The 26,484-nt window shown below is 40.8% G+C and overlaps 1 protein-coding gene and 1 pseudogene across 1 annotated transcript; both read left to right on the forward strand.

Annotated features, from left to right (window-relative positions):
• The first annotated feature begins 15,183 nt into the window (after positions 1 to 15,183).
• Positions 15,184 to 16,450, forward strand: LOC106834819 (probable ATP-dependent RNA helicase DDX28; annotated as a pseudogene).
• A 3,395-nt stretch (positions 16,451 to 19,845) lies between these two features.
• On the forward strand, positions 19,846 to 21,503 carry LOC123287198 (DPEP2 neighbor protein-like). The gene is made up of 3 exons (XM_070514515.1): positions 19,846 to 19,912; positions 21,031 to 21,185; positions 21,354 to 21,503. Exons 1-3 carry the CDS (start codon positions 19,846 to 19,848, stop codon positions 21,501 to 21,503), a joined length of 372 nt encoding a protein of 123 aa, XP_070370616.1.
• The last annotated feature ends 4,981 nt before the right edge of the window (positions 21,504 to 26,484 follow it).

Consider the following 26,484-nt stretch of genomic DNA (forward strand, 5'->3'; position numbering starts at 1 on the left):
GTTTCCTTTGGGTACAAACTTGGACATAGAATTATTGGGACGTATGAAATGCCCATTTTCAACTCAAATAGATATTGATAAATTGCAACCCAAAGTGGCTGGACCAATTTACACAACCACTAGCAGTATAAAAGTTTGAATCTTTCCACATTCTTTCCACAACTAGTCACAGGCTTTTTACTGAGTTGATCTTACAGGGTTTATACTATGTATTATAATAGGTGGTATTAATCATATAAAAAATTCAGCTAACTTTTGATTGGTAGTGATATTTTGAAAGGTTTTGCTTAGAATTCTGCAATGTCTTCTTATTGCTTCCAGAATGAGATGTAAGATTGCTAACATGATGTATATACTTGGCCTGACCTGTTTCTCCAGCCTCACTTCTCCCCACACTCTGTCTTGTCCTTTACGGCTTAGTTATACTGAGCTTGCACCTCTGTGCACACACAGTGCTGATTCTTGACGTTGATATTGTCTTCCTCTCTGTCTTCTACCTGGAGATCCATCACTTCCACCTCTCCTGGTTAATCCCTTTTCCTAGTCTAAAACCCACATAAGAATACATATTCACCAAAAGAATTTTAACTATCTTTTGGTTTCTTTGACCTTCTTTTGGTTCTCATCACAATGCATCATCAAGTTAAAACTTTTTTTAAAAATAGATATTATAGACATGTGGGTCAAATATTCAAAGTACAAAAAGATATAAAGCAAAAAATTTTCTCCCCCTGTAATTGTCTCTCAACTGCTCAGTTTCCTTTCTCCTTGAAGATAACAATTATTGTTCTTGTTTAACCTTCAAGAAAAATTTTATGTATATATGCAAGACAATACAATACACACACACGTATATAGTTTGTTTTTTCTCTCTCATTTATTTATTTCTAAACATTGGCTGAGAAAGTCTCTGGAAATGGAACATAGAGACCTAGAGATTATGAATATGAGGTGGCTGGTTATGGGGAGATCCCAAGAAAAGCAAAGAAAACAGCAAGTACAGAGGCTTTGAGGCAGTAGCAGATCTGGTATGTTCCAGAACAGCAAGGAGACCAGTGGTAGAGTGAAGTCAATGAAAAAAGTAATAAAAGATAAGGCCAGATCATTAATAGATTTCTATTTCTACTAATAGAAATATTACTCTGTGTGTGTTGCAAAGCATTGGACTTTGTTCTGTAATCCTATCTTTTTAATTTTAATAAAATAATGACTTTGTTGAGTTCTGTGAAAATCATTTAGATTTGTCTGTATTCGTACTTTGTGTGTGTCTTTTACTATGTGCTCCATTTTCTTCAATTTTCTGTGTGTAGTTCCAATATTTAGGAAGGGTTTCATTCCTTTAAAATAATAAAGTTGTATAACAAACAATGTTTTTTAAAAAATGAATCTGCTCTATGAGAGATGATATAATTAGCATATTCCCACTTCCTTTCCCCTCTCCTCTACCCTTCAATTTTAGTCAATTTAAAAGTCTTTTTTGATTATTATCATTGTAGAGTTAAATGCTCTTATATTTTTATTATTTGATCTGTTAGCTTTAAATGACATCCTTTGATTCCCAGCTATTAACAATTCAATGCTGCCGTGCAGTCATTCTTGGAGGCTGGACTTTGTCCTCTAGTAATTTCCCCAGATAGACTCATGGGAACAATTTCTACTCAGTTCTCATTTATTCAACACTATTTGCCGGTAGTTTTTATAGCTAAAGAAACATTTGACTCGATAGAATTTCCTTGGCTTCTATTTTCTTTAAGTTAATTTTATATGTTGATCAACCATCGTATAGGTTTGAATGTTCCTGTAGATTTTCTCACCATTCCTATTTTAATCTATTTTTCTGGCTGCTAAAGAGATTCTGTACTTTGGCGTCCACACATCTTGGGGTCCACTATTCTGGGTCAATTTTTCTAGCAAAGATTTTCCTTTTCAGCACATAGATTCAAGCCTACTTTTATTTTAGGAAACATTTCTTGAATTGTGACTATCTTCTTCAGGTAATTTGTTTCTTTGGAGGGTCTTCTTTGGAGACCCTATTTAGGTGTGTGCTGAATTTCCCTTCCTGCTTCCTTATCTTTTTCTCACTCATTTATTTTATTCTTTCTTCTGTGTCTAGTTGTAAATTTGCTTCACTTCTGTCCTCTCTGCCCTTATATTTTCTTCAGTATTTTTTTTTTTTCACTCTGGTGTGCCGTCCATTTTCCTCTTTACTTCTGCGTTCATTTTACTTTTTGTCTACTCCTTTCTTGAGATCTATCTGCTTTTATTTTATCTCCTTCCATTTTTTCAACATTTATTTCCTGAGCACTTTAATTTCTACTTTGTGGTATTATTCCGGAGAGGCAATAGTCATTCAGCTTTTCAAATTTCTGATAAAGTATTTGCTTTCAATTTTCAGCTGATGTGTGGATTTGTTGTCAATAAATTTGGTACTCTTTGGGTTTTGCAACATTTTGGGTTTAATGGTAGCTAAAACTGATAAATGTTTTTGATATATGATACAATTAAAACCTGGATCCCTTTGTTTATGCAGTTAATTTTTTAAAACCTATCTATTTAATATTTTCTTTCTAGATTTATCTTTTGGCTGTAACTGGCTAACATTTAACCTTATCCATTTAACTTCATCCCCCTAATTAATAAGCATTATCTTCTACTTTGAGGGTTTTTAAGAATATATTATTAGGAATAAAACTTAAAGAGTGTTCTATGACAATTCACTAGATCCTTCTCTTAGGCTGACATTTGTCCAAAACTCTATGTCCTTTCAGGTGTAATTGTTCTACATGTTATTAATCTCTTTACTTGTCCTTTTATGCACTCTAGTCTCTTTAATTCTTCCAACAGTACTTCAGTCTGTCCTGCTAGTAATGCAATTAGCTTTTTCAATAGAAAAGCACCTTATTTGATTATAGTTGAATACACTTAAATTTGACTCTGAAATTGCTGGTGAGGATTAGAGGGCATAAATGTAGATTCCTGGACTAATTCTTATCTTGTAACATAACAAAAATGATGAAGTTATCATCATCATTATTATTATTGTTATGAATAATTAGCATTTTACTGATTATTTACCACCTGTCTTGCAGCTGTACAAACCATTTTGTACAAAATACTTTATTTAATCTTCACAGTAATCTCAATATAGTAGAAACTATGACCCCATTCATATATGGAAATCTGACATGCAGAAAGTTTAAGTAACTCACTCAAAGTTACATAGCCAGTAATTAATGGAGCCAGCATTTAGACCAAGGCAGTCTGATCCTAGCGCACACTCTTTAAACCACTTCTGTATACTATCTTTCTTTATTAGCTCTGCAATCTTGGTTCTGTCCTCTAATTTCTCTAGAACTTTGCTTCTCATCTCTAAAATAAGAAGCTTAAAATATACGATCTCAAGGATCTTTTCCACCTCTAATATTTTGTGATTCTGGGAAAGACTTTCATTTATTTTTTCTCTGTTTTATAAAAACCTATTTATTTTTTTCTTGTAGAGTAGCCAGGAATCCACTTCCAACATTACTTCTGGAATGATGCTGCCTTTCCCATTTCTCAAGGGCTTACACCTGAGGTGCTGTTGAGGCAATACCAAGTCAGCATTCAATACGTGACAAGTAGATTCACTCTAAAAATGGAAGCTGCCATGCTAAACGAACTAATATTACAAGTATATTCTCAGAATGCATGCCCTTGGGACCTCTTTTGTAAGAGGGAATCTACCTTGGTGGAGAATTCTCTAATCTTCTATCACTTTTCTTTCAATCCTTCATCCTCCTGTGTGATAAATTTAGAGGGCAAGTCCTCACACCTAGTTACAGCTAAAAGCAAGTTCAAGGCCATTTTGCAATCACAGCCAGTCCTTCTTATACAATTGGTCCAAGAGTCACAAGTGACAGGCAGTCCTAAATTAATGCTATTTGGGCTGATTCTGTGTTGTTATATATTTCCATTCCTCTAGCTTGCTGCTTAGCAGCACCAGCTCTGGCTACCAATGCCGACGACTCCTTGGTGTGTCATTGTCAAATCCACTTCAAATCAAACATGCAAAGCATTTGGTCTCATTTAACCCAGCTCTTTTCCCCAAAGAGCAACTCAAAAAGTGATTTCTGTGGAGGAAAAGACTTTGACTCATCTTTCTGTATCTTGTGAGTTCTGCAGTTCATGGAAACTTACAAGTGGGTGGGATGGTGATTTAAACAGAATTCATACTTAGTGTTTAATATTTCAAAATCCTGGATATTATCTCTTTGCTATGACTTTCTGCCTCTTATCTTCCTTTCTTTGGATCAGCCAGTCTTGTTGGGAAAATGATAAAACTAAGAGTTCCAGATTAGGCACTTGGTTCTGGAAGAGATGATAGCTTCCCTGTGTCTATCTGACCCAGGAGACTTTCCTCTCTAGATACCCTAAGGCACATGCAGGCTCCTATTTCTCTACCCTTTCCCCCTTGCATTACCACCATTTTTTGCCTTTATCTTAAATCTTACCAGAAAATCTGGAAACACTTCCGTATTCATAGGACGATAGTAGGTACCTCATTATAGGGGAAAGCGCATTACTATGGACTGTGTGTGTCCTCCTAAAATGTACATGTTGAAACCCTAATCCAAAATTTGATAATATTAGAGGTGGGGCTTCTGGGGAGTGATTAGGTCATGTGGGTGGAGCCCTCATGAATGGGATTAGTGCGCTTATAAGAAAAGACATGAGAGAGATGATCTCGTTCTCCACAATATGAGAATACAGGCTGAAAGTGGCCATCTGCAAACCAGGAAGAGAGGCTTCACCAGACACAGGATCTGCCAGCACCTTGATCTTGGAATTCCCAGCCTCTAGAATTGTGAAAAATAAATGTTTGTGTTTTTATCCACCCAATCTATTACAAACACCCAGTTTGTCATAGCAGCCCCAACTGGCAAAGACATCCACTTAGCTAGAAATGAGACCTACGTTCCAGCCTAGTCTCTACTCCTGTAACCTGAATAACTCACTAAACCCCTTGAATTTTTAGTCTTCTTCAAATATATCTCTCATCTTGATGATTTTTAAAGTCCCTATCAACTTTAAATGCTATCATTATACTCATTTTAAAGAACTATCATCTTAATCTTAGTGGTGTAATAATCTGAATAATGAAAGCCCTAGTTTCTAGGTAACTGCCTATCATTCAGAATTCTCTTCCAAACGTAGTAATTCTGGATAGATAGCTAATTTCCCATCTTTGCTTTGGAGAGCTCTCCTAGGTGGAAAAATAGAAAAAATAGAATACGGTTTTAGAAGTTTTAAATCTTCACTTTTATTTTACTTTTTTTGGTAGTTGCAATTTTGGTCAGAGAGTCTCAGATGAGCTGTATTATTTGCAAGAACAAGTCAAGGCTTTTTTACATAGAAATATTGATTGATTACCCAAATAAAAGCTCCGGGTAAAATTTTCTATTAAAAAGACTAAAGGACTACATACTTGCCCTGCTAATTGGCAAAAAATAGCTAGTTCCATATCATGAAACAACAGCATACACACATAGAAGCTAGGACAAAAGAAAGAGAAGAAAATGGGGATAGTAAAAGAGAAAAAAGAGATTTAAAAAAATCCCCAAATGCAAACTTCCCCTGAGCCACTGTCATAATAAACAACTGGTTGTCAGATATTATACCCTTGGGTGTAACTCATGCTGCTTTGTCACCTAGGACAGATGCTCCTACATTTAGGGTGAGATCTTCCCTTCTGCTACCAAAAGCATCATCTTAAGCATCTTGCCCTTAGATTTGGGCAAAAGGACTCCTTTCCAAAGCCCTGGGCTTTGGAGGGCCCTGTTCTAGCTCTCCTGTGACTGAAACCAGAAGAGCAAAAGACCAAGGGATGTCCTCAGCAGTGACAGTACCTCCCCCTCCTAGACCATACTCTGAGTACCTGGTATTCCACCATGTCCACATGGCCCGGAGTGAGTTTCCAGGACCTATGCAAGCCTACTCCTTCAGTCCTTCCACCTGAAAGCAGACCAAGCCACCAATTTGCTTACTCCCATGTCCAAGGAGTTCTTAAGGGGCTCCTTTTGAAAGGAGTGTACCGGAGCAAAGCCTTTACCATGAAAACCTGAGCTGGGACAGGTAAGGGTCTGGAGACAACTCTCCCTGTGCCACCACATTCTGGCAGGAAGCTCCAAAGTGTCCAAGAATAGTAAATTCAGTGACTTCCCCAGTTATATGAAGGTATATTTGTAGTTAGAGGATAGAACATATTTCATTTAACAGTTTAAATATTTAGGTAGAAGATACATGGGCCTCCATTTGTACTCTTATCCTGAGGCCCACAAATGTTAGGGTTAGGTCAGTCTTAAGTGCTATTGTCACCTTGTGCCTAGTTTTTACCTTATAGGACAAGAGTAGGCAAAAGGCACAGGTCTAGGTTTATCACTACAACACTCAAAGTCTGTCAGTGTTAAGCTCCCCTGGGAGGAAGGCCCACGGGTCTCCTTCACTCCATGACTTGAATCAGGGCCCTTTAGTGTGAAGCTAAGTCAATCCTTCCAGCAACCTCTTAGGTCAATGGTCACTTCCAGGGCTGTGCCCACTTCTCCAAGATATTTTTGTTGAGTCAACTGCCATTTGCTCTTCTTAAATGAAAAGAGAAACTTAAATGTAGCTAATATTTATTAAGCTACAAATCAGGTATTGTACTAGGCACTACATACTTTCTCCTCTCACCACTTCAACTTCACAACAAGGCAAGTATTATCTCTATTGGTCAGAAGAGGAAACTGAAGGTTAGAAAAGTTAAGAAATTGGCTAAGGAACCCTAGACTCTTTGACTCCCAACATTATTTGTGATTCCACTAACCTTGTAATTGCCACAAAAGGGCCTTTTCGACCTGAAACTCTGCCACTACCCTTCTACTTTTCAAAGACAGCCCAAAAGACTTGCTCACACTTCTGTTGAAATCTCAAACCAGCCATGCATTGACTCTGACCCCCATACCTTTGCTTAGCTCCCTGAATGGTGGCTGCTGCCTGGTGAGGATGATTGTGGGAACTTCACCATGGCTGCTTTAGACTCAGAAGGAATGGTGGAAAGAGTTTAAGTTTTGGTATGAAAATAAGATCTGAGGTCAGCAACTAAAGTTTCCAGATAGTGTCATTACTCAAGTTCATGACATGGCTTGAATTTCAGCAGAGGGTGTTGGTAGGAAGCTAGGCCCTGAAGCAATGCCTCCTCAGTTTACCCAGCTAGGTTACCAGTCCAGCCTAATGCCATGAAGGAAGACTGAAGTACCCATGAAGGAGCAATGTGGCAGAGGACTCACGAATGGCCTATGCAAAGTGACAGCAAGAAAGGGTACATCTTGGAAGGCACTCTAGCATTCACAGGTAATGCTAAATTCTGTCCACTAACTAAAGGGAAGCCTTTGTGGGTATAGACTCAGTCAGGGCCTGAGTGGAGTTGAAGTTTAAGGCAGGTAGAGAGATCAGAAATGGACAAACTAACATTTTCCTCTGTGTAATCTACAAATTTATTCAGTTTAATTCAAAAAGATTTTATTGAACATCTGTAAGAAACGTAAAGGAAATAGTACTCGTAAGGAACTATTTACGCATTGTGAAGGGCAGTGTTAAATAAGATAGGATGGGCACTGTTTCCCAGGCCCCCACTACCTCTCATGAAGGAGAGTGCAACATATACAGTTAATCATGATGTGAAAAGTGTTATGATAGAACTATAAATTGCAATGGAAGGCAGAGAGGGAGATTAACTTCAGTGCCAGTAGAAGGGTTGCTAGCAATTTGTTACATCTCGTTGGTCCAGATATTTATTTTCTCCTTAGGGACTGTACACTAGAAATGTCTACAAGGAAAATATGTATTATGCAATACATCCTGTTTTTTTTTCAATTAGAGAAGTGATCAATAAGCTCTTTCATTTTTCTTGTATGAACCAATCTAGCATTTTCCTCTTTTTTTTACTGAGGTTAGTTGGTATATAACATTATACTAGTTTCAAGCGTACAACACAATGATTCATAATATATTGCAAAATGATCACCATAATAAGTGTAGTTAACATCTGTCACCATACATAGTTTTGAATTTTTTTTCTTGTGATGAGAACTTTTAAGATTCATTCTTTTAGCAACTTTCAAATATGCAATACATTATTTGTAACTACATCACCATGCTGGACATTACATTCCCATGACTTATTTTGTATCTAGAAGTTTGTATCTTTTGACCCCCTTCATCTGTTTTGCCCACCTTCCCCCACCCCTCTCCTCGGGCAACCACCAATCTCTTCTCTGTATCTATTAACTTTTTTATTTTGATTTTTTTAGATTCCATATATAAATGAGATAATATGATATTTGTCTTTCTTTGTCTGACATATTTCACTGAGCATAATGCCCTCAAGGTCCATCTATGTTGTCACAAATGGAAAGGTTGCATTATTATTTATGGCTGAATAATATTCCACTGCATATATACCACAACTTCTTTATCCATTCATCCATCAGTGGACCCTTAGGTTGTTTCTGTATCTTGAATACGTTAAATAACGCTGCAATGAACATGGGGGTGCAGATATCTTTTCAAGTTAGTGTTATTGTTTTCTTTGCATAAATACCCAGAAGTGGAATAGCTGGATCACATGGTGGTCCTATTTTTAATTTTTCAAGGAGCCTCCATACTGTTTTCCATAGTGACTGTACCAATTTACATTCCTACCAACAGTGCACAAGGGTTCCCTTATCTCCATGTCCTCTGCAGCACTCATCTCATATCTTTTTGATAATAGCCATTCTAATAGGTGTGAGGTCATACCTCATTAAGATTTTGATTTGCATTTCCCTCATGATTAGTGATGTTGAACATCTTTTTATGTACCTATTACACATCTGTGTGTCTTCTTGGGAAAATTGTTCAGATCTTCTGCCCATTTTTTAATTGGATTGTTTGTATTTTTGCTGTTGAGTTGTATGAGTTCTTTGTGTATTTTGGACATTAATCCCTTGTCAGATATGTAATATGCAGATATTTTTCTCCGATTCAGTGGATTGCCTTTTTATTTTGTTGATGGTTTCCTTTGCTGTGCAGAAGCTTTTTGCTTGATGTAGTCCCACTTATTTATTTTTAGCATTTTCCTCTTAAAAGCAGAATAGTTGATTTGTGGGTATGTTTCTTCCTCTTTATTTTTAGACAGGTAATTTTATCCATGGGTTGATGGTTTTCTAGCTTAAGAGTCATTTTCTTAACCTTGTTAACCTGATTATGAATCCTATTAACCTTGTTGATTATGTTTTCCAGTTGAATCAGTGTGTTTTCCAGTATGAATCAGACAGGTTTCCAGACAATGGAATTTCTGAATGGTGATTGTATTTACATAAGTATGATGTTTTCGTCAGAGAATAAACTTTAAGATAGTTTAGTAGAAACATAAAGTGGAGCATTAAAAATCGTGTGCTTTGTTATTTTTCTTGGAACATCAACTTCCTGAAGTTTCTGTAGCAAGCTGGTCAGAAAGCAGTTTATTAAGAAATGATATGGTGACTGTCATTTGCAAGCTCCCTACATCTATCAGGTAAAGTGATTAAACCTGCATCTATCATTCAGCATAATTAATCAGTAAGACACAACAGCCCATGTTCAAGTGCTCATTAATCTGTAGTTCAGGTACATACATCTCAGACTTCAAGTTCATATAAGAAATACATCCATCAGTGCTGCCACATGCACTGGTGTTCCCTATTGCAGTTATAAAATGGGTAGGTATTCTTTAAAGAAGGGTGGAAAGAGGTTTTTCCCTAAGCAGAGTCAAGAAATTACAGAGTTCTTCAAAGACTTCTAAGCATAAAACAAAAACCCACTAAAATAGATTTCTTCGTTATTTATTTATTTTAGGTCCCCCCCACCAATGATGATAAGTCATTGTCCACTTCATGAAATAGATCTCTGAGTATAAATGATTTAAATTCAAGGGTCTATTCAGTCATGCAACACATACTGACTGGACATCTAACATACCCTAAGGGACATAGCAATGATTTGACAAGCTCCTTGCTCCCAAGAGCTCTACAGTCTGGGGTTCAAAGGTCAACAGTGTTAGAACGGGAGCCTGTTGTCACCTTGAATTTCATCAGCACCAACCAAGGTTTACCATTTTGCAAGAAGACAGATCTCTTTCTAGAGTTAGCTAACGCAGTTTGTTAATAATGGTTTAGATACTTGAAAAACTTTAAATGTTTAATTTTGCTTAGGTAAAATCTGAATGTGTCTTGATAGTGGAAGAGAACATAGTGGTTACCTGGTTTAATTCAATCATTTCACAAATGAGCAAAGCTTGAAGGGGAGGTACTCAAGTTCACCCAGCTGGTGATTATCAACTTCCAAGTGCAAATATATCGTCCACTTACCCAGTTTTCTGCTCCCACTCTACCACGCTATCTTCAGGAAAAATTATTTGATACAGCTTTTGGTGAAAAAAAAATAGAAGTTTTGATGTATATTATTTTTAGCACTTAATCTTTTTCTTTTATTATTATGATTGTTTTAGTAATTCAAATGATATAGAAGTGTGACCCTACCATATTTTTTCTACGTTCATAGAAACATACACAAATGCATAGACACACACACAAATATGGTTTTCAAAATAAGTGAATATATATCGTTTAACTGATAAGATTACGTTTCCTTAAGGATTCCACTTCTGACGCTTTTCTTCCTGTCCCACTTTAATCACAATTCCCTACAGGATGGGTCTGACTTTTCCAGTGTAGATGTTGGATCTAACTAATGTGTCAGTTTTATGTTAAGCAAAAAGAAGCTTCTTTCTCTTGGCTGCTGTTATAATGCTGTCTCACGATCCTGAATGAATTCTTCAGTCTCAAACTTAATATCCTCAGAAATTGGGCTGGTAGAGGAAGGAAGAGACTAGAGGGACAAAGAAGGTAGAAGAGCGGGTGCACTGGTATTTCTGACAAACTCACAGTGGAGTTTTTCTCAGCAACTTAGAATATGTGCATATTCGTAATGAGCATTTTTGAATATGTTTTAGGTAATGGATATTGGCGGTGAAAAATCCTCAGAAAAGGGGCGTCCATTGACCCCACCCAGAAATGTATAAGTGGCTACGTCTGAGCTCAGAAATGAGAGAGGGCTTTGTCTAGAACACAAAGTCAGGTGTCGCTAATATTTTCTCATGTCAATCAAAATTTCACAGTTCTGCACTCTAGCTAACAGCCAAGTAAGATTGAAAAATGTTGATATTCTAGATGAGAGCTGAAAGGCATCATGTTGTTTGAGTTCCTCCAATTATGAAAAATAAATCAGTGATTTTAACTGTGTGTTTCAGGAATTCTGACCACTTTAAATAAGAGCTTTTGCTGACTGAAGGATATTTGTGATGAAATTAGTTTTCCTTTTAAATTCTGCCTTCCTAAGCCTGATAAAGTCACTTCCACAAAGTTGTCAACTCTTTGAATTAGTTTCTTTTGGTAATCACATAAATTAAGTTGCAAAGTCTTAACTCTTGAAAAATTACAAAATCTATAAAATGGATTTAAAAAAAAAGGTAGAATGGAAAGAAACCTACACACAACAAAAAACGTCCCTAATGTTTATTTTCTTCTTGAAAAATTCTTTGTGTTTTTATAGAACCTCAATCCAGTATATACACCCCACCTCCCCTCCTTTTCTGCTGTGGATCTCAATCTAATAAACAAATATCTCATTTTAGGATGGCACCAAATTTCTAACCTTCTCATAAGCGCATACTGTACTTTCTGGGTTAATAAAATTATCATTCTCGTTTACATATTTTTAAACAGCTAAGCATTTTAATACACATTCTTGAGAAAAATAGAGGTATGCAAAATTATTAGCAGTTTTATAACACAATAACCAATGAAAGCAACAGGAGGAAACCCAAACAAATATTTGATTTGGATAGCATTTCACCATTTACAAGCACTTTTTATAAATTTCAATTCACTTGCATATATCACATCATTTATGGCAACCAATAAAGAATAAAACTATGGGGTCCATCACTTGTCCTGCCAATTGGCACATTGTATTTTACTGTAAGATTGAAAACATGGGGTTGATAGTTCGTATTTAAAAGGTTGACATTTATTTTACAAGAAAATTGGCAGCTTGTGTCTTGTGGTAACATAACGTGGAACAACTATCTGGTTATCCAAACTGAAGGAATAACATATCATTAAAGTTCCTTTAAAATAGGAATTGGAGAGATCATGAGATGATAGTTTACATCTTGGTTTCCCTTTCCTTTGGAGCTTCGGATGTTTATGAGAGAAAAAAATTGTTGCTGTCATAAGGTGGCTTCTGTGAAGAGCAATGTGCCATGATTCGGAGGGAGTGTCTGAAATTATAAGTTCCAGTTGCCAAAATGAGTCCTAGTGTGGATTTCTTAATTGGTTCCAGAATTGGCCAACCTTGATTAGACTTTGGACTAACTGGATGCTACTAAATAACTTTTGTAGTTATTTTTTTCAGTTATTTTATTGAGGTCATAAAGGTTTACAGCATTGTGAAATTTTAGGTGTACATTATTATTTAATAGTTTCTGTATAGACCACATCATGCCCACCAACAATAGTCTAATTTTTATCCATCACCATACATATGTGCCCCTTTACCCCTTTCACCCACTCCCAAACCCCCTTCCCCTCTGGTAACCACTTGTGTGATCTCTTTGTCCATGTGTTTGTTTATCCTCCATATATGAGTGAAATCATGTGGTGTTTGCCTTTCTCTGTCTGGCTTATTTCACTTAAACCATACCCTCAACGTCCATCCATGTTGCTGCAAATGACATGATCCTCTCTTTTTTATAGCTGAGTAGTACTCCATTATACACATATATATGTTCCTTATCTTCTTTACACATTCACCTGTAGAAAGGCACTCGGGTTGCTTCCACATCTTGGCTATTGTGAATAATGCTACAATGGACATAGTGTATAAGTCTCTTTGAATTGTTTATTTCAAGATCTTTGGATAAATACCCAGTAGTGGGATGGCTGGGTCATATGGTATTTCTATTTTTAACTTTTTGGGAAATCTCCATACTGTTTTCCATAGTGGCTGCACTGGTTTGTATTCCCACCAGCAGTATATCGGGGTTCCCTTTTCTCTACAGCCTCTCTAACATTTGTTATTTTTAGTCTTGTTAATTATAGCCATGCTGATAGGTGTAAGGTGATATCTCATTGTAGTTTTAATTTGCATTTCCCTAATAATTAGTGATGTTGAACATCTCTTCATGCCTCTTGGTCATCTGTATATCTTCTTTGGAAAAATGTCTGTTCATATCATCTGCCTATTTTTTGATTTTTTTTTTTTTTTTGAGGAAGATTATCCCTGAGCTAACATCTGCCACCAGTCCTCCTCTTTTTGCTGAGGAAGACTGACCCTGTGCTAACATCCGTGTCCATCTTCCTCTACTTTATATGTGGGATGCCTGCCATAGCATGGCTTGCCAAGCAGTGTGTGGGTCTGCACCCAGGATCTAAACCCGCAAACCTCGGGCCACAGAAGTGGAACGTGTGAACTTAACCACTGCGCCACCATGCTGGCCACCGGATTGTTTGTTTTTCCTTTGTTGAGTTATATGAGTTCTTTACATATTTTGGAGATTAATGACTTGTTGGATATATGATTTGCAAATATTTTCTCCCAGTTGGTGGATTGTCTTTTTGTTTTGTTCGTGGTTTCCGTTGCCTTGCAGAAGCTCTTTAGTCTGATATAGTCACATTTGTTTATTTTTTCTTTTGTTTCCCTTGCCTGTGTAGACATGGTATTTGAAAAGACGCTAAGAGTGATGTCAAAGAGTGCGCTGCCTGTATTTTCTTGTAGGAGTTTTATGATTTTGGAACTTCCATTCAAGTCTTTAATCTATTTTGAGTTAATTTTTGTGTATGGTGTGAGATAATGGTCTACTTTCATTCTTTTTTTTTAAAGAAAAGATTGGCACCTGAGCTAACATCTGTTGCCAATTTTCTTTGTTTTTAGTTCCTCTTCTTCTTTTCCCCAGAGCCCCCCAGGACATAGTTGTATATTCTAGTTGTGAGTGCCTCTGGTTGTGCTATGTGGGATGCCACCTCAGTGTGGCCTGATGAGCGGTGCCGTGTCCGTGCCCAGGATCAGAACCGGTAAAAGCTTGGGCCACCAAAGCAGAGTGGGCAAACCTAACCACTCGGCCATGGTGCCAGCCCCTATTTTCATTCTTTTACATGTGGCTGTCCAGTTTTCCCAAATTGTTTATTGAAGAAATTTTCCTTTCTCCATTGCATGCTCTTAGCTCCTTTTTTGAAGATTAGTTGTCCATAGGTGTGTGATTTCTGAGCTTTCAATTCTGTTCTATCCATCTGTGTGTCTGTTTTTGTGCCACTACCATGCTGTTTTCATTACTATAGCTTTGTAGTATATATGTATATATATTTTTCTTTTCTTTACAGAAATAAAGCCCACTCCTTTTTTTTTTTTTGTGAGGAAGATTGGCTCTGAGCGAACACCTGTTGCCAATCTTCCTCTTTTTATTTTTCCTCCCCAAAGCCCCAGTGCATAGCTGTATATCCTAGTTGTAAGTCCTTCTAGTTCTTCTATGTGGGATGCTACCACAGCATGGCTTGATGAGCTGTGTGGGTCCAGGCCTAGGATCTAAATTGGTGAACCCCAGGCCTCCCAAGTGGAGGGTGGAACTTTACCACTACACACCCCAGCCAGCCCCTGAGGTATATTTTGAAGTCAGGGATTGTGATGCCTCTAGCTTTGTTCTTTTTCCTCAGGATTGCTTTAGCTATTTAGGTCTTTTGTTGTTCCATATGAAATTTATGATTCTTTGTTCTATTTCTGTGAAGAACGTCATTGGGATTCTGATTGGGGTTGAAATGAATCTGTCAATTGCTTTAGGTAATTTGGACATTGTAACTACGTTCATTCTTCCAATCTATGAGCATGGAATATCTTTCCATTTCTTTATGTCATCTTTGATTTCTTTCAATGTCTTATAGTTTTCAGTCAAAGTCTTTCAGTATAGTTTCAGTTATAGGTCTGTCTCTTTTTTGGTTAAGTTTACTCCTAGATATGTTATTCTTTTTGTTGTGATTGTAAATGCCATTATATTCTTGAGTTCTCTTTATGCTAGTTAGTTGTTAGTGTACAGAGATGCAACTGATTGGCATCACCCATCTGGGTCTGGAGCCCCTCATGTTGCGTGCACTACAGGAAGTTGCTCCCAAAGTCATTCGGCCTACAATGGTGCAGTTGAGTACCATCCCCTCACAACCTCGTGGCTGCCACATCCTTTGTGCTGTGGAAACTGACAGTGACAAAACTCTCAACTACCCACTACCTCTGCTTCAACTGTTCTTGGGCAGCCATGCCTGGACTCCCACTGTATCCCTGCTCCTCGAGGCCTGGTCCTTGTGCCTTCACCAGAATTAGCGGAACAGGTCTGGGGTATAGCCCAGCCCTTGGACAGCTCCCTGGGCCTCCAGGTGCAGGAGCTATGGGGAGGCCATGGCATGAGTAGGATCAAGCTGCAACTGTCCCAACACCCTCAGGCAGGTGTACAAGTGGCCACTCCGGGGGCTCTGTGGAAGGCCCTGACAAGAAAACTAATCAGGCTGGAGCAGCTCTCCTTCTTGGTGTTGGACGAAGCAGAAACACTGCTGGATGAAGCTTCTTGGAACTAGTGGATTGCATTATGGAGAAGAGCCACGTAGCGCAAGGCTCAGCTGTCTTAAAAGAACCCTTCCATCCGACAGCTCAATTGGTTATGGTAGGGGGCACATTTCCCAAAGGTGTAAGCCAGCTGCTGAGTAAAGAAGCCAGCCCAGACTCTCTAACCACAGTCACTAGCTGCATGCTCCACTGTGTCATGCCTCATGTCAGACAGACATTTATGAGGCTGAAGGGAGCAGAGAAGGTGACTGAGTTGGTGCAGATCCTCAAGCAGCATGACAGAGCATATAGGACGGGCCCCTCAGGAACTGTTCTGGTGTTCTGTAAGAGCTCCAGCACTGTGAACTGGCTAGGATGTATTCTAGATGACCACAAAATCTGAAACCTAAGGCTTTGGGGACAACTGCTAGCCTCAATGAGGGCAGGTATTTTCCAGTGCTTCCCAAAGGGCTCCCGAGACATACTTCTCTACATATATATAGCCTCTCAGGGCTTGGACAGCACCCATGCAGAGCTGGTTGTCACTTATGATTTGGGCCTCACCCGGCAAGACTACATCCACAGAGCGGGGTCGGGAGGGAGGGAGGTGGGCCATGTGGGGAGTGAGGTGCCAGGTACAGTCATCATCTTTGTGACCCATCCCTGGGATGTGAGCCTGGTTCTGAAGATTGAGCTGACAGCTCGCCAGAGGAGAAGGCTTCCAGGACTAGGGTCCTCAGTGGGAGACCCTTTGCCCCAGCAAACCTGACTGAAGCTGGCTTAAATGTGATGCCATAACAAGGATCTTTCCCTGTGTCCTTGGGGGGGTGAGAGCACTTGTCAGTAGAATGTGCTAGGCTGCCCAGTCACCTGCCTGGAGGACTAGTAAACTGCTGTCTGACTTCAAAAGGTAAGATGTTGGCCACCATTGGAGGGTGAGCTTCTGAGCAGGGCTCTCTGTTATCTTTCCCATGACTCAGGAAACATAAAGTAGATTTTGGCTTTGCATTGTGTCACGATTGCTAACAATAAATGATGTTTTATGGATCTCCTCTAATAATAGTTACCACTGGGGCAGAATTAACTGAATTCTGAGAAGATTCACACTCCAAACTACCACACCCAGGACAAAGGCTTTTTCAGTTGACGGTTTAGTTTGTAAACATTTAGATTTTGTTTCATGCCCCCAAAACATCCATTAAGCCCCCAGGAGAAGGGAAAGGTGAAGTGACTAGCAGTGGAGAGAATTTCCTTCACCAACAATGCTGACCGCAGGCTTGGTCACTCTTGGTGAAGTCTCTCTGGGAAGTACTGGCAGAAGAATAAAAGGCAGACTGACACAAGTGTGGCTGGTGTGCATTTCCAGGCTCTGCCTTCTTTTCTGTCCCCTGGTGGCAGAGGAAGAAGAGAAAGGATTGAACTGTCTTATGAAACTGACAAAATACACAGATGGCACCCTTGGACTGTCTGCTGGTTCCAGTCTCTGCAATGTTATATAAGTTTTGCCTAAAGTAATGAACAGTTGAGAGTCAAAATCTAATACTCCACAAAATGACTTAAAAATACTTGCACACTGAAAATGATAAGGTTTCAGAGAACAGAAATGGGCCCAGGGCAACCTTTGCCAAAAGATAATATTGTACTAAATGTACAATCATACCTCTTTTCCATACAAAGAAACTGAAGCTCAGAGGAATGAAAGAACTTGCTCAAGATCACACAGTTAAGTTGGACAGAATCTGGTCTTGTCTACACCAAGATTTGCGTTCTTAACTACCATACTAGATTTTTGAAAATGTGATACAGGCATAAAATTACTATACATCTCTGTTTTCCTTGGATATTCCTTGTTTACGTCTATGCCTGGCACAGTTTTTAATACTCCCCACTTTGACTATCAAAACTGACCAAGTTTAGGTAATAATTTGGTCGCTCTATCCTTGGAGCACTATGGTGGAACTGCCCAAGAAGCTTATTAAAAGTGCAATTTTGTTTTGTTTTGTGAGGGAGATTGGCCCTGAGCTAATATCTGTGCCAATCTTCCTCTCTTTTGTATGTGGGATACTGCCACAGCATGGCTTGATGAGTGGTGTGTAGGCCCACACCTGGGATCCAAATCCGAGAACCCTGGGCGACCAAAGCAGAGCATGTGAACTTAACCACTATGCCACTGAGCCAGCCCCAGCAGATTTTTGAGCCCCACTCCAGATTTGGATAAGTTTTCTGAGGAATGGCCCAGGAATCTATGTACAAGTAATTTTTTTTTTTTTTTTGAGATAGGTTAGCCCTGAGTTAACATCTGTCGCCTATCCTCCACTTTTTGCCGAGTGAGACTGGCCCTGAGCTAACATCCATGCCCATCTTCCTCTACTTTATATGTGGGATGCCTGACACAGCATGGCTTGCCAAGTGGTGCCTAGGTCCACACTCGGAATCTGAACCTGCGAATCCCGAGCCACCAAGCCAAGCACGTAAACTTAACTGCAATGCTACCAGGCCGACTCCCTATGTACACGTATTTTTAAGTTGTTTTGTGTACTCCCCAGGTGAGTCTCAAACCCTCTTAAGTTGATAAGCCATTTGTGTATGCTGTTCTGCCTTCCACAGAGACCCAGCCAAGTCCGGATAAGGTTTCAGTGCCCCCACCAGAGCAGAGGGATGCTCCCAGACAACTAATCTCTCTGGAGCCTTGGAGAATTTGAGTGGCTGCCTACTGGCCCACCTGCCAGCATGAACCTCCTCCAGGGCCCTCCCCAAAAGTAGCCTGCTCTAATTAGGCCTGACTTCATCTGTCCTATTGTGTACCACACTGATCAATTTAGGAGTAGAGAGAAGGTGCTGTGTTGCTCAACCAGGGTTGGCCGCCCTCTAGAATAGTAGCCCAGGCAGTCTCTACCTCCTGGGCACATCCCCTCTGCAACAGTCTCAGTGAACAAATGTCCCATCTTTGTTTATTCAAGGTCAGCCACAAGGAGCGCCCCCCTAAGGAAGATTATCACTCATTGCTAGAAAGTTCTTGGTCACACTGTGTCAAAGGCTGCCCCAAATATAGTTCCTTCCTTTGGGCCTGATCAGGCTAAGAGGAGAGTTGTCTATTTTCTCCTCCTCTGAGTAGGACTAAATCATCTTGTGGTAACACCTTTTCACAGCGTTGACTGTATTTTTCACCTGGGCTGCTGCTGAGCCCACATCTCTTCCTTTCGTGGTGATGGGATTGTCATTGTTTTCCCTTTTGCAGGGAGAAAGGAGTGTAATGATTAGGTTGTCATTTTGTATGATGTCATTTTGTCATGAATTTGTTTTGAATTTCATATTATATGGGCCCATCATTCCGACTTCGTGACATCATTCGAGACCCTCATTTTGCCTTGGAGCACCTTTAACATCTCTCCTGGTGTCACTGGACTGTGGTGAGCTGGTCCTCGTACTCCTATCAGCTACAAATCTGGAGCCCCGACATGAAGCCCTAGCACTGAGCAGAACACCTCTCTACTGCCCGTGTAACCTTGGGTAGACCCCTTAACTGCTCGGGTTTTTGAGTCCTCAGTTGTAAAAATGTGAGGGTTCTATGAATTTACATTTGGGGCAGCACAAGGTTGAAAAGAGCTTGTCTTTACATTTATTCTTCCCAACTGGAACATCTACCTTCCTCTCCATGGGTCCAAATCATACTTGTCCTTCAGGCCCACCACCCAGGAGCCTTCTCTGATTTCTAATCCACACAGATCTCTGCCTCTCCAGCTGTTGAATACTTAGCGTCAGTGACATACAATCTACCTCTCTCTTAAGTTAATCTTGCCTCTCAAGCCAATCTCAGTATATGGGCTTCTTTTGCCTCCTGTGGTCCCTGAGGCTGTGCCAGCCCACAGGCATGCTCCACGAGGAGTGGCTACTTGACTAGGCCATGCGTGGGGAGGGCCAGGTGTGAGGGCCCAGGCAGAATGCCTCTCTGCCTCCACCTTACTTTCCTCCACAAAACCCCGAGAATCTGAAGCCTGCCCCTCAAGTCACAGATGTGACTTATGTGACCTCACCGGTAGTGATGACCTCACAGACCCTCTCATGGTTGCCATAGCAGGGCAACTACGCAAACGTGGTGCTCTTGGGGAAACTTCTCTACTAGTTCTCTACCAGAAACCAATCTGTTAGGTTGCCTGAGAGAGAATGTCTGACTGGATCTTCTATATGCACTCCAACTTGTCCTCTGCCCCCTGGGAGGGCAACGGAGCAGGTAGGCCTAGTCTGGGCATCTGTGTAAGAGGCATTGATATACATACAACCTCACCTGGCTGCCACATGTTCTTTTGGGCTTGCCCACCATACCTGAGAACTTCCCCAGCTGTAAGTAATACCAGTGACCTAGGGCCCCCTCAGGGACCCACAGTGTTCCCGCTCACTGCTGAGGACAAGTGAAATGTCATCCCTGAGGGAGAGTTCAGAAAGGTTTACAAATGTAGCCTTCCCCTTTGGGCTACAAGATGCTTCCATTCAGACCCTGTCCTGATTGGTCTCTTAGCAAAAGTACATTTTTGTTGGCAAGTGATAAATGGAGCAGTTTGAGGAAGAGCTGTGAAAGTCCACTCTTGAACCTCAACTTCTGACCCAGGCACCTTTACCATGCAGTCACGCAGACATCCACGTGGGTCCCCTCTGACACTTCCCAGACTGAGCTGCTAAGTACTGGGAGAAAGAGTGGTGTCCCGTTGATGGGAAGAACAGAAGAGGCAAGGGGAGTGATGAAGTGATCCTGAGCCTGGAGGGCTGAGGAAATGGTGTCCTGCAAGGTTGGGCTGATGTAAGCCTAGACTCGCTACCCAGATTCTGGCTTTGAACCTCCTGTTCAGTGTTTGTCCTTTTTTCTAATCTAGATAAAAGTATCAGAGGCTAGAGCTCAAAGTGGTTGAAACAGGAGGGATGAAGGAGGCCCAAGAGGCATTGCCAAGGTGAAAAGGGATCTTGACTGATTTGGATTAGATTATTTTTTCCAAAGCTTGAAAGGCCTTTCCATTAAAGCCTCAGAAGTGAGAGACCTTAAGAAATGTTTTCTGTTGTGGAAGGGACAATTGGAGAGGATCCTGATTGCAATTATTTTTGGGTTCTACCATGTTCTCTGGGAATTGGGAACAGATTTCCTGGTCTCTTGCTGCTGCCATAGGCTCCATGGAATTCCTTTTGTAACTCACATCCCTTCTCTAGGGCACTGAGAGGTGATGGGTCAAGGCTGTGTTTTGGATGCCAAGCAGATTAAAGAGCTTCAACTAGAAACTGAGAGAGACATGAGAGAGGGGAGGTCCTGGCAGGAGACTTTCTCCAGCAGAAGTGACTGATCAGTTTTGATTTTCTTTACAGCAGCAGCGGCTCCCACTTCTCCTCCTACACCTTGTCTATACCATGTCCTCTACCAAGGGTGTGGAGAAACCCAGATGGTCTGGCACGGAGAGACATACTGCCTGGTTGGTGGCTACCGGGCCTATGGGGATGCTCCTTTGGCCACCCCTGCAAAGGTGGAAGCAGAGGAGCCAGTTCCCAGGCAGGTGCCCAAGAGACATCAAGCTGTGGCAGAGTTGGACAAAGCCACCCTAGCAAAGGTGGAAGCAGAAAAGCCAGTCCCCAGGCGGGCACCCAAGAGACATCGAGCTGGGGCAGAGTTGGACAAAGTCACCCTGGCAAAGGTGGAAGCAGGGAAGCCAGTCCCCATGCGGGCGCCCAAGAGACATCGAGCTGGGGCAGAGTCCGACCAAGACCTAGGCTGCCCCGGCCCCAATATTAGGACATTGCAGCATGGCGGCAGGAGGCTGACTCCACAGAAGGTCACTGGCTGAGCTACTCTGTAGAGAGGGCAAATATTTAACTGCCTAAGACAGCTAATGCTTCTTCCTGAAGGGACCCCCACTGCCCACCATTGGGGATTAGAACCTGAGTTGTTCTGTCTGAGCCTTTCTTGGCCAGGAGCCTCCTTCCATACTAACTGGCCATGGGCAAGGAGCCTCGGAAACTGAGGTTTCAAATGAGAGGCTTCTCTGAACATCCCAGGACCGAAGCTGGCCTGGAAGAAAACCTGATTTCCTCTGCTCAATCGTCTAGGGTCCCTTCTTTGGCAGAGGAAAGAAAAATGTGCACTCTGCAAGCTGAGGAGGATCCAGGAGCAGAGAGATGATGCCCAATGGCTTTATCAGGGGCCCGGTCTACCAGATGGGCTCCTGCCCTGAGTCGTTGCCAACAGCTACCAACACAAAACAGGAGAAGCTGGGAGTTTTGAAACTGAAAGACGTGATCTGTGGCTACCCAGGGAGCCTCCTGCCTAGGGTCTCAGGAGGCAGAATAAAGTGACCTGGGAAGACCTGTTCCCTGGAGCAGGAACAGGATGAAGAGAGTGAAGCAGCATCCCACATGAGGTGCACATGCTCCTTTATTCCCAGCCCTTTCATGACCCAGTGGGGTTCCTTACTGTTCAATAAAATGATTTTCTATGACAGTATTTGACTTGAAATCCTGATTGTCCAAGGCCAGGCCCCAAAGCTCCCTCTTCCCTTAAAGTACATTCCCGCACAGAGTATCTGGTCCTCCATCACTTTCTGCTTCCATAAAGAGCCCTTGGGTGCAGCTTCTAAGTATACGGCTATGCAAATTGGAAAGGACACAGGCAGGTTTTTTAAGAAATGCAGAGCCTGATGAGTACTTCCCTCTGTATGTACAAGGGTGTGTGTGTTCAAGGAGAGGAGAGGCAAGACTAAGAAGATGCTGTTACATCTATCAATCCACCCATCCATCTATCCATTTCTTTAACAAATCTTTTCTTGACAACCTGTTACATACCAGCAACTGTGATAGTTGCTTGTGATGTTTCAGTGAGAGGATCAAAGCCCCTTTCCTCAAGTTGCCCACAAACTAAAGGAAGAAACAAGTCAACAGTATTATTTCAAGGAATTACAATTGCTATAAAGAAAAGTCACATCCTATTTGACTTCTGACTTTTGAGTATAAGAGGATAGAGTGATGAAGGGGTGCTATATTACACAAGGTAGTCAGGGAAGGCTTCTTTGAGGAGGTGACATTTCAGTGGAGATGTGAGACAGTCATGTGAGGAGCTGGAAGAAGAGTATTCCTGGAGGAGGAAATGGTAAGTGCAAAGACACTGAGGTAGGAGTGAGGCTGGCCTGTTGTAGGACCAGCAAATAGTCCAGTGTGGCTGGTGAGGAAAGATAGAGAAGAATGCCAGCTGTGGTTGGAGAAGTAGGCATGGGCCAGACCATGGCAGGCCTTGTCAGCTCTGGTGAGGAGTAGATCTTGTCTTAAATGTGATTTGGAAGTCATGGGAGGGATTTGATCTGATGGAGAGGCTAAAAAGATCACTGCCTGCTGTGTGCTGGGGCAGTGAGGGGCTGGCTGTTACCAGTGGAATGTTTCTCTCAGCAGTTAAAGCGACAGTTGGTCCTGGGGAGTGGGGGTGGGGGACTCTCAGTAGAGAAGAAAGAGCACAGTGTTGGGGCCTATATCCTAGGCCCACCTGCCTCATCAGCCCAGAACAGAAGGGGGAACTGGCAGCAGCTCCTAGCCCTCAGGCCAGGAGAAGTCACCCAACTTGTGGACAGCACATTTGTTCCCAGGGGCCATGACAGCAAGACTGTGGCTCCTCCTCCCGACACGCCCTCGAGGCCAGGGAAAATCCTGATAACTTAAGAAGTTTCCCTAACCTGGGTTAGAGGAGGGAGGCACTGGCCCTGGGGTTCCAGAAAGTTCCCACTGTGAGTCTCAGTTAAGCCACAAAAGACAGCTCATGCCCCTTCTTGCGGGGACCCCCATTGCCCACTGCTGGAAATAAGAACCTCAGTGTCTCTGATACTTGGTGTGACCGAGGCAGACTTGTGGTTGTTGGCGGCGTCGGACAGGTTGGCAATTCTCAAACATGAGGCAAACAGGCTCACCTGGGGCTCCTAGGACAGCTAGAGATCCTCAGCACCCACACCAGTCCTACCGAATGTGTTTTTAGGGAGGGGTCAGGAAATCTGCAGGGTTTTCTTTCTTATTCAAAGAGTTTATCTACCCACATATGATACGATGCTTCAATCAGCCCTCTACAGAACAACTTTCCCTACCTTTCAGAATCTGATACTCCACATTCTTATTTTTTGTTTGTTTGACTATTTTATTTTTCTTATTTTTGAAAATTATATTATTGAGGTCATAATGGTTTATAACTTTGTATATAATTTCAGGTGTACATTATTATTTATCAGTTTCTATATAGACTGCATCATGCTCACCACCAATCGTCTAATTTTTATCCATCACCATATATATGTGCCCCTTTACCCCTTTAACTCACCTCCCAACCCCCTTCCCCCCTGGTAACCACTAATCTTTTCTCTTTATCCATGTGTTGTTTATCTTCCATATGAGTGAAATCATGCAGTGGTAGTCTGTCTATGTTTGGCTTATTTTGCTTAACATAATGCCCTCAAGGGCCATCCCTGTTGTTGCAAATGGGGTGATATTGTCTTTTTTATGGTTGAGTAGTATTCCATTGTCTGTGTATGTATGTATGTGTATATATATGTATGTATATATATATATACACCACATCTTCTTTATCCATTTATCAATCGATGGGCACTTGGGTTGCTTCCACGTCTCGGCTATTGTGAATCATCTGCAGTGAACATAGGGGTGCATAAATCTCTGAATTGTTGTTTTCAAGTTCTTTGGATACATAGCCAATAGTGGGATAGCTAGATCATATAGTATTTCTATCTTTAATTTTTTGAGGAATCTCCACACTGTTTTGCATGGTGGCTACACCGGTTTGTATTCCCACCAACAGTGTATCAGGGTTCCCTTTTCTCCACATCCTCTCCAACATTTGTTACTTTTAGTCTTGTTAATTATAACCATGCTGTCAGGTGTAAGGTGATATCTCATTGCAGTTTTGATTTGCATTTCCCTAAAAATTAGTGATGTTGAAAATCTTTTCATGTACCTCTTGGCCATCTTTGGAAAAATATCTGTTCATACCCTCTGCCCATTTTTTGACCAGGTTGGTTTTTGGTTGTTGAGTTGTATGACTTCTTTATATATTTTGAAGATTAACCCCTTTTTTGGAGGTATGGTTTGCAAATATTTGCTCCAAGTTGGTGGGTTGTGTTTTTGTTTAGTTCCTGGTTTCTTTTGCCTTGCAGAACCTCTTTAGTTTGATGTAGTCCCATTTGTTTATTCTTTTTTTTGTTTCCCTTTCCTGAATGTACCTGGTATTTAAAAAGATGCTAAGACTTATGTCAAAGAGTGTACTTCCTATATTTTCTTCTGGGAGTTTTACAGTTTCAGGTCTTACATTCAAGTTTTTAATCTATTTTCAGTTAACTTTTGTGTATGGTGTGAGATAATGGTCTACTTTCATTCTTTGGCATGTGACTGTCCTGTTTTCCCAAACATTTTATTGAAGAGACTTTTCTTTCTCCATTGTATGTTCTTAGCTCCTTCATCAAAGATTAGCTGTCCACAGATGTGTGGTTTTATTTCTGGGACTTCAATTCTATTCTATTGATCTGTGCATCTGCTTTTGTGCCAGTACCATCCTGTTTTGATTGCTAGAACTTTGTAGGATATAGATATAGATACATAATTTTTTTTACTGAGGTAAAGCCCACTCTTCTTTTTTGCAATGCTTTTTGGTGAGGAAGGTTGGTCCTAAGCTAACATCTGTTGCCAATCTTCCTCTTTTTTCTTTTCCTCCCCAAAGCCCCAGTTCCTAGTTGTATATCCCGGTTGTTAGTCCTCCTAGTTCTTCCATGTGGGATGCTGCCGCAGCGTGGCTTGATGAGCAGTGTGTAGGTCCACGCCCAGGACCCCAACCAGTGAACACTGGGCTGCCAAATAGGAGCACACAAACTTTTACGCTATGCCACCCAGCTGGCCTCTGTAGTATATTTTGAAGTCAGGAATTGTGATCTCTCTAGCTTTGTTCTTTTTTCTCAGGATTGCTTTACCTATTCAGGGTCTTTTGTTCCATATGAAATTTAGGTTTCTTTGTTCTATTTCTGTGAAGAATGTCATGGGATTTCTGATTGGGACTGCACTGAATCTGTAGGTTGCTTTAGGTAATATGGACATTTTAACTATATTTATTCTCCCAATCCATGATTATGGAATATCTTTCCATTTCTTTACATCATCTTCAATTTCTTTCAATAATGTCTTAGAGTTTTCAGTCATACTCTTTCAGTATAGTTTCAGTTATAGGTCTTTCACCTCCTTGGTTAAATTTATTCTTAGATGTTTTATTCTTTTTGTTGTGATTGTAAATAGGATTGTATTCTTGAGTTCTCTTTCTGATAGTTCATTGCTAGTGTACAGAAAAGCAACTGATTTTTATAAGTGGATTTTGTACCCTACCACTTTGCTGTACTTCTTGATTATTGCAGAGTTTTCTGGTGAATTCTTTAGGATTTCCATAGGTTTACATATATATATATATATATGGTATATATGGTTTTTTATCATGTCCAAAAACAGCGAGAGTTTCATTTCTTCTTTTCCAATTTAAATACCTTTTATTTCAGTTTCTTGTCAAATTGGCCAAAACCTCCAGTACTATGTTGAATAGGAGGTGTGATAGTGGGCACCCTTGTCTTGTTCCTGTTCTCAGAGGGATGGCTTTCAGTTTTTCACTGTTACGTATCATGTTGGCTGTGGGTTTGTCATATATGGCCTTGATTATGTTGAAGTACTTTCCTTCTATACCCATTTTATTCAGATTTTTTTTAATCATAAATGGATGCTGGATCTTGTTAAATGCTTTTTCTGCAT

This window comes from Equus asinus, chromosome 7 (assembly GCF_041296235.1).
Source record: "Equus asinus isolate D_3611 breed Donkey chromosome 7, EquAss-T2T_v2, whole genome shotgun sequence".
NCBI lineage: Eukaryota > Metazoa > Chordata > Mammalia > Perissodactyla > Equidae > Equus > Equus asinus.